At 31.7% G+C, this 9240-nt stretch overlaps 1 protein-coding gene across 3 annotated transcripts; it reads left to right on the plus strand.

The window, feature by feature from the left end:
- LOC107609484 (phosphoglycerate mutase-like protein) lies at positions 1675-8248 on the plus strand. Of its 3 annotated transcripts, none has more exons than XR_002351392.1 (11): positions 1675-1867; positions 2563-2627; positions 2985-3092; positions 3406-3485; positions 3814-3976; positions 4467-4541; positions 4661-4746; positions 5197-5316; positions 5762-5806; positions 7753-7862; positions 7997-8248. XR_002351392.1 is itself a non-coding variant. In XM_016311473.2 (10 exons), exons 2-10 carry the CDS (start codon positions 2565-2567, stop codon positions 6007-6009), a joined length of 855 nt encoding a protein of 284 aa, XP_016166959.1. In that variant the 5' UTR covers positions 1675-1867; positions 2563-2564; the 3' UTR covers positions 6010-6263. The 3 variants fall into 3 exon arrangements, 1 of the variants encoding a protein (XP_016166959.1); XR_002351391.1 differs by having other exon boundaries at positions 8019-8248; XM_016311473.2 differs by lacking the exons at positions 7753-7862; positions 7997-8248 and adding an exon at positions 5895-6263.

A 9240-nucleotide genomic window follows, 5' to 3' on the forward strand; every position in this document is an offset into this window, starting at 1 on the left:
GTCGAGCTGGCTATGTAACCGACAGATGATATCATCAGCCATAGGAAAGATATGCATCATGTGAATTTGAATGATTTGCTTAAGTATGCATTATCTTGGTTTGCCTAATTGCTTGACTATGTTTATCTGTTAATTGCCTATTTGCTGTAACTGCATTTATTTGTGTTTTCCTTACTTGAATTGTATGTCTGTGCAACTAAAAGACCCCTCATATGACGGAGGCATGACGAGGGTAGTTCCACCGGTGTTTCGGAGGGTTGGAGGAGGTACGAGTGAAGTGTTGAGTTAGGATTAGATTTGGAACTTGAGAACCTTAGACAATTTACCAAATTTCTGGTTTAATTTATTCCTTAAGTTTAATTCTGAGTGTCAGAGTTATAGGATTGCTTCTGCCTTTTTCGGGATCTTATATATTATGTACGTTGGCACCTTACTATGCTGAGAACCTTCGGTTCTCATTTCAAACATATGTTGTTGTTTTCAGATGTAGGTCGAAATGCACCTCAGTGAGCGTCTGGAGGTTCCTATGGCAAGCGAAGTGGGAATATTATATTTTGTCATATTAATATGTGTATATATGTATATAGACTCTTCTCCACTTGTACTTTATGTTTAATCCTCCTAGAGGCTTTTTGGAGAATTAGGAGGCTTATTTTATGTCTTTTGGGATACTCTGGAATATGTTTATATGTATGTATGTAATTATACTCCAGCGGACCTTGGCTTCGCAGGTCGAGTCTAGAGCTTAATATTCTGTATTCTTGGTACTCTACTCCTTATTTTTATGGTTTATCCTTTCTGTTTATCCGGTTTTATGTTTCCAAGTGTGTTGAGTTTTTCTTTTTACGATTTTGCTTTAACTTTTCTTTAAGGCTCCTAGTTACGAATTTTTTAAATATATATATATCGTAATATATTACCACCTCTATTTTACGACTTAAACCTAAAATTTTACATAATAGGATGTTACACTAGAAGTGGCACCACTGCCACTTGAAGGGCAACAAATCTTCCAACACAAACACAACACTAGCAACTTCAAGCATGCAAAAGAGAAGCATCAAAAAGAAAAAAAAGAAACCATTTTTATCATCTATTTTTATCATACAACCAACACCCATTTATTTCTAAAGGATCAACATTATACTCACATCAATGAAGCCAATAACAATAAAATTAAATTCAATGCAACATCAGAATCAAGAATATAGGCAAACATGATTTCAAAAAGCACAAGGAGAAAAAAAGGACTAGAAGTACCGACCTTAAAATTGAAGAATGAAAGAAAGCAAAAGATGTTTGAAGAATCTAAAACAGACACAACTAAAAGTAAAAAAAAAAAAAAATATACGAGTTAGATAAAAAAAAATATAAAAAAACAGTATTCAAGAATTAAAGATCAGATTTTAGATTTTACATCTTTAATTAAAAAAATTAAAAAGATTCATTACCATCAGAACAAGTCTATTTAAAATATGAAACAAATCCGACTCAAAAGTTATATTTAATAAAAATGAAAAATCTAAATTCAAGAAAAAGAATTCCAACTGAGTTGAGTCACACCAAATCTTGAACCCGGTACACGTTTGACGAACTGACGTTTCTCTTTTAGACTTTTAGTTGTGCAGTTGGCAACTTGTCCACGTGGAAAAAGGCATTACAACCAAAACCGAACACGAACTCTTCCATCTTCCCATCACTCGCATCAGCCGCCAACTCTCCTAACTCCTAACCGTCCTTCCATCGTTCTATTAACCCCGACTCAAATTCCACATTTGCCCTCATTTTCAAACACTACCCTCTTACTTTCCTTCTATCACTTCCTTGATCACTCGTCCCTCCCTCGCATCAAAATTTTCTTCTCCTGGTATGTCAAACTCTCTCTCGCGCTTTTTCCTTTGTCTTTCGTTTTTTTTCATTCATTCCTCTATAGTTGCAATTCATATTTTAAATTTTAATTGTTCTGCATTTATTATTCGTATTTAATTACTAATTATTAATTATTATTTTCGAATGTTGCTGATTCCACGGTATCGATCAAACAGTAGTGCATATCAACTACTATTAGATATTTAGATCCAGCTACTTTTATCAATTACGCTACTTCTTTTGATCTGATATTAATAGCCAAAAGTATTCTATTCAGATCAGATATTTTAGAATTTCATAATTCCTCACTTTTGGAAAGCTCATCATAACTTCATTCACAATTTTCTTAGCATTTCGATCACTTTCTTCTTCTTCTTCTTACGCTTTTAAGGAAGCAAGATTTTTAACTTTATAAACTCAACACAAACTTACCAATCATACGATAGAATAGCGGATTTAACATAAGTTTTATCTCGTGAACATTTGCTGAGTTTGAATACGTGATTTTGAATTAAAAATTTTGATAAGGGAAAAAAATGATGTGGTGTTCAGTGTTCACTGTTATATCCACTGTTGCTGTTGTTGAAATTCCATTCCATATGTACGGTAGCATATGCTTTGAGCTTTAATATTTTATTCATTGTCTCTTTTTCTATAGTTCAGTTAATTTATTATTTATTTATTTATTTACAGGTATGGGTACCGCTGCTGTAGATCAAAGTCTCTATCCATTGCATCGTTGCAAAACTATTCACTTGGTATGTGACAATTTTATCCTTTACGCATTTTTGTGTTTTCTTTATGCTAAGAAATTTATTTTATTTTATTTTATTTTTTTTAAATTCCAACCTGATGGAGGTTTGTGATATGAAATTTTAAAATGTACTCAGCTGTGGTACTTTATAAATGGATTGGTGTTTATTACTGATGTTGTTCAATGAAATTCCGTGCTATGTGGTCTTCAAATTTTTTTTATGAAGTGCATGAAATTTAGTTGATTCATAGGTTGAGTTCTAAAGTATGTTGTATATTTGTATTGTGGTTCTTGAGATCATACACCATTTGCTTTGCTTTCTAGTTATAGCATTAATGTCTTAAATCATGTTTGAATATAGGTTAGGCATGCCCAAGGAATTCATAATGTTGAGGGAGAGAAAAACCATGATGCATATATGTCTGAGGATCTTTTTGATGCGCAACTAACACCTCTTGGTTGGAAGCAGGTAATTATTTTTTATTTCTTTTCTTTCTTTTTGTGTGTGCGTATTTGAATTTGGATAATGTCATGTTGTCAACAAATATTTCCGGTTGGTCTTTGCTGTGTGAAAATTCCTCCTTGAAGCAATTGCGATGATAAATGTTTGAAACTTCCTGTATTGGCGGTGTTGGTGGGGTTCCATGGAATTTCCATAATTTGGAGTTTTGTGAAAAGAATAACATGAATTTGACAAATCTGTCCTGTTCTTTCCCTTGTTTTTCATAGTTCACTTTTTGTTCTCTGAACAGCTTGGTGGTGTTTTTGTGGCTCTATGACAGGTTGCAAATCTGCGAAACCATGTCAAGTCTTGTGGACTTTCCAAAAGAATTGAACTAGTTATTGTTTCCCCCCTGTTGAGGTATAGCTTGGTTATAATGTTTAGAATTATGTTAAGACATGTCAATCTCACTTTGTTAATTCTGTTGCTGCTTCCTTTATTCATATTTTTTTTTTAAAAAAAATACACCATATCTAACAAACAAGCTCTTGTTTATGATGTGTGTTCACACAAACCGACACAAATGAGAATATCTATAACATGCATGGAAAATTTTTACCATCCAGTGTCTTCATAACATTCAATTTATGGATAAATGTAGGATATTAACCATTCAATTTTTGAAAAACTGAATCATCTTAATAAAAGTTTCATATATTGGCATTGCTCATAATTGCATTATTTGCAGGACTATGCAAACAGCAGCTGGTGTCTTTGGTGGTGAAGCACATGCTGATGGGAATAAGGAAGCTCCTTTGATGACGCAAAATGTTGGAGATAGCAATCATCCTGCAATTTCTAGTCTTAACTCCCCACCATTTTTAGCAGTAGAGCTTTGCCGAGAACAAATAGTACGTAACGATTACATAAATGCTATTTACTTTTGGTGTAGTTCTGGAGTTTGGATTATTGATTCAACTAATTACATGAATCATTCCCTTGGCCCGAAATTTTCATTATGCCACAACATTAGTTTTAAGAAATATACCAGATAAAAATCTACCTAAATTTGTTTGAAAATGGCTAGTATGGTATTGACGATGTCACTCTGAGCTTTGGTGTGTTCCTTTGTTACCTTGTATCACTACAAGGTTAACTAGGCTTCGTGAGTCTTTCTAAAGTATCCTAATTTGGTTGGTTGGATCATTTTAGTATCATATATGGAGTCAGCTTGGCATCTTTGAATAATTTGTTTCCGCATTTATTTACATAACCAGTTCACCTGTAGCTATTGACAAAAATGAAATATGAAGATTCAACAGAACTCTTAACCCTTTCCTAAGTTTCATTTGCCATATAAGTCAATATGCTTTTATATAATGCTTTATGCCTGTAATTCAGGGGAATCATCCTTGTGATAAGAGAAGAACCATCAGTGAATACCGGAATATGTTTCCAGCAATTGATTTTTCACTGGTACATTGTCTCTAGCAGCTTTCACAGTTAATCTCATTCTTATATATATGTCACTACTCACTAGTTGATAACAAAAATTTGGTTGAATGGGATTCATACTTGATATAAAATCTGTTTAGATTGAAACTGACGAGGACACCTGGTGGACTCCAGAAAGAGAGACGAGAGAAGAAGTTACTGCTAGGGGACTGAAGTTTCTTGACTGGTTAGTAATTTAGTATTATTAAATAATTTCCTCTTGTTTTCTTGCCAATGACTTTTGCATATTTAGTTATTTACCAAGAAGATTATCGTGTTGGATAACTCAGATAAGGAGGGCCGGAGAATAATCCTTTTTGCCAATGACTGTGTTGAGAGGTTCATTATATCTTAATTTTAGTTCTTAGAAAACCATTTTTAATTTTGCATTTGAAATTTCTACCATGATTTTGCATTGAATCTTATGCCCCTCATTGATGGCTTCAGATTGTTTATGTGTTTGCACTTTGGCAATAAAACCAATATTAACATTCAATACTACTCTTATATTTCGTCCTTTTCTCTCCAGCTTGAATATGTTCTGGACAAATAGTTGCAAAGTTTCATGATGTGTTAGCATGGCAATAAGGCTATAACTAACTCTGACATATTTTCCCCAAATTTTGTTATTGCCCAGGTTGTGGACACGCCAAGAGAAGGAAATAGCGATCGTTACTCACAGCAGTTTTCTGTTTAATACACTAAGTGTCTTTGGAAATGATTGTCACCCAAATGTGAAGAGCGAAATAGGCAAACAGTAAGCATTTTCTGAGAAAACGTCAGACTAGATGAATAGAATATTCAGGTTTTTGATATATGATAGAAAAAAGAAATTATAAATAGTTAGATCCTTTTATGTATGTGTCTAATAAGAGTATAGCACTGAAGGAAGAAATCTCATCCTTTTAAAAGAGGTACGAAATATTAGAAACCTAAGAATAATAATAATAAAATAACCATAATGACTTATGTTGGTTTAGAACAACTCAGGTGAATCATACTCTAGTGGTAACTTATTTAATTTGAAGTTTCTGAGTTATCTGTTCCTTGACATGACTACAAAAAAATCAATTAAAAGATACAGAAATATAGGAAGTTCATTTGATCGGAAAATGTTATTAGCTTTAAACTACTAAGTTGTTGATCTATACGTGTAGACTTGATAACACTAATTGACAATTTTGTATTTCTTGTTTATACAGCTTTGCCAATTGTGAGCTACGTTCAATTGTTCTGGTTGACAGAGGGTGAGGATTTTACTTGCTCAACAAGCTACTTTTACACTCAAAATCAAATTAATTTCTCACTTGAATTTTATTTGCGTGCATTGTCCAGTATGATTGGATCAGATGAGTCAAGTACTAATTATCCTGGCAAGATTCCTTCTGGCCCTGATCTTCCCAGTGATCTTGCTGATGATAAGCATTCAGCCAATGGATCCACTAATTAATAACTTATTTCCTCGGTGATTAATGGTGGATTAGTATATAGTGATGAGATTTTCGTCCAGGATATAGTGAATTCTTAATCTTAATTGCGTTTACAAGCAAAGTTTCATGTATTTGTTTCATAGAATAAAAGAAAGAAAACTATATTCAAGTAGTTATATAACTCCCTTTTTTGTGGAATTAAGTAAATCGGTGAATGATGGAGAAACTAGTTCTTTAATAGACACAAATATGAATGCATGTTATTATTACTTTATTTCATGAACTTAAAACTGAAAGTTTAGGGGAAAATAAAAGTTTAAGTCCCTAATCTTTTTTAGAAAAAGCTTTCTATATTTTTTAAATAGATTAAAATTCATTTATAATTCGGTTAATTTTGGTTGATAAAATTTCTATTGGATGGCATTTAGTATTTACTATGATTATTAGGCTCGTTTATTTAAATAAAAGAAGAATGGACAAAAGTACACAAAAATTTTTATACGGTAGACGGATGTACACTCTAATTTTTTAGTGAGTCATCTGTACACATCAATATCAAGCACCGTTGTTATTTTTACCTTTTCATCGTCTGAGTAACTTTTTCAGTGGGTGACCCTTTTGATGACGACACATTGAAAACTAAATGATAAATTATTTAATTTGTTAAATTTAAATAAAAAAAATTTACAAGTGATTTAGAATCTTTGTTCTTTTCCTTCTTTTACTAAAAAGTAGATGTAGATCAAGGGATGTAACTCAGAAATAGTTTAGGACTATGTTCGAAGTAAATTTTGGAGAAGGAAGGAAGAGAATGAAGATTTTAAATCACTTGCAAATCTTTTTTTATTATTAAAAATTTAACAAATTCAATAATTTATCATTTAGTTTTCACTGTCATTAAAAAGGTTATGTCACACCATGTTCAGAGCCACTTGACAGTTACTATTACCAAAAAAATTATCCAAGCAACAAAAAAATAAAAATTACAACAAAGCTTGATATTAGTGTGTACAAATGTCTCATTAAAAAATTGGAGTGTATATCTATCTGTTCACCATATGAAAACTATGTATTTTTGTCCATTCTTCCTCAAATAAATAACAAAAATTGATTAATTTCCAAGCAGAGGTGATGTTAATTTGAAGGCTAAAAACTATATCCTATGGCAATGATTACTCACTTGGAAGACACTAGTTTAGATCACATGTCGCTTGCTCCCACCCAAACCAAAATAAAGGTAAAAGACGTTTCGTGTTTCAAAAGAGGTGGTATGAGAATGAAGCAGTGGACAGTATTGTAGAGGATAGTTAGAGAGAATATTTTCTAGAATCACCGATGTACCGTTTGTTTCGAAAGCTCAAACAATGTAGATGCGAACTTGTGAAATGGCAAGCCTCTAGTTCCAGTAATCCAAGAAAGGAGATAGAAAGAATTGAAAAAGAAATAACAGCAGTGAAAAGGGAGTCAAATTTTGCCAACAAAGTATATGAGTTTCTGCATTAGTTGGTGTTAATTTATTACGAATGCCTCGTTTGATCTTCAAGAAGATAATGAAATCCCTGTAATTTAGTTCATCTTTGAAACTAGCTAAATTCCACAATCTTGGTATTTGCTCCACTAAAGAAGCTAATAGACTTGATTTTCAAAGTATCTTATTATTTTGGTTCAGTTGGTTAATTTCCTTTTACTTTACTCTGTTTTTTGAGATTATGAATCTTTTGCTTCACTTCCTATATGTATTTGTGATTTATGATTGAATACAGGTTAGGCATGCCCAGGGAGTTCATAATGTTGAGGAAGAGAAGAGAACCCTAATGCATGCTTCTCTAATGATCTTTTTGATGCACAACTAACCCCTCTTGGGTGAAAGCAGGTAATTGCTTTTTTTTTTTTTTTCAGAAAAAAACATTGTTGAGTCTTTTTGGATGGTTTCTGTGTTGTGAAATTTATTCGTGAAATGATTACTATGATAAATATTTCGTATTTGTTTTCTGAACATCGTCATAGTGTTTTTGTTGCTCTATCATAGGTTGAGAATCTACAGAAGCATGTTAAGGCTTGTAGACTTTCTAGAAGAATAGAACTGGTTATTGTTTCTCCACTGTTAAGGTTGAGTTTGGTTTTAATTTAGAATTCTGTTAAACATATGTCTGTCTATGTTAAGTCTGCTACTTCTTTACTGTTTTTGTTAAAATTGTATATCTGGACAAGCTTTGTTATGATGCGAGTTGCAAGAATATCTGCAATATATTATTCACACATACTAATACAAATAAGGCTATTTATGATATCTGCAATAATCATGTTGTTATGTTCTGGTTCGGACTTGGATGCCGTATGTCTGTCTTCAGGTCAATCGTCCACCATGATTGGATGTAGACTTCCAGGTTCCGGCAACCAGGGACGGATGTATGTATATGAGTGTGGGGGCAATTGCCCCCACTATGATTTGAAATTTTTTTTAATAGTATATGATAATAATATTTATTTACCCCCACTAAATTATTAAATTTGACCCCACAATAATTTTTTACTCAATTTTTTGTACTTTATAGTCAATTTAAAAATTTCATATTAGATGTCATTAGAATGATCAATTCTCAATTTAAATGAAATTTGTGTTTTTTCTTATAAATCAACTCGAAAAGAGTGTTATTTATCTTTTTTTTATATTAGTTTCAATTTTTTTCTATAACAACTACATTAATTGAAAGAACTTTTTCAACTATGAATTTCAATAAGAATTGACTTCTAATTGTATAAAAAGTAAATTTCTAAATAAGTATTTACTTATATATATGTAAAAGAAATACTACACATCCAAGTCTTTTTATGAACTAAGTCTAACCAAATTAAACAATAAAACTTAAAATAATATTAGTCATAACTGATTTTTGTTGTCTTAGACAAATTTGATTGGACTTGGTTAACAAAAAAATATGAATATGTAGCATTATCCTATATAAAAAGACAAATATTTATAAGGGTAAAGTATATTTTTTGTCCCGAAATTTGGCAAAAGTTTTAAAAATACCCCTAAGTTTTATTTTGTTTCAATTTTGTCTCAAAAGTTTTCGATTTGCATCAAATATACCCTTGGAGGCTAAATTTTCAAAAAATTTAAGACCAATATAACAATAATGCATGAAAATTATAGTTGATTTGCTTGTGTTGAGGGGTTGTTCTTATGAAATTGTTGTTAAATCGATCTTAAATTTTTTGAAAAATTAGCCGTCAAGGGTATATTTGAT

Source organism: Arachis ipaensis, chromosome B07 (assembly GCF_000816755.2).
Source record: "Arachis ipaensis cultivar K30076 chromosome B07, Araip1.1, whole genome shotgun sequence".
Classification (NCBI taxonomy): domain Eukaryota; kingdom Viridiplantae; phylum Streptophyta; class Magnoliopsida; order Fabales; family Fabaceae; genus Arachis; species Arachis ipaensis.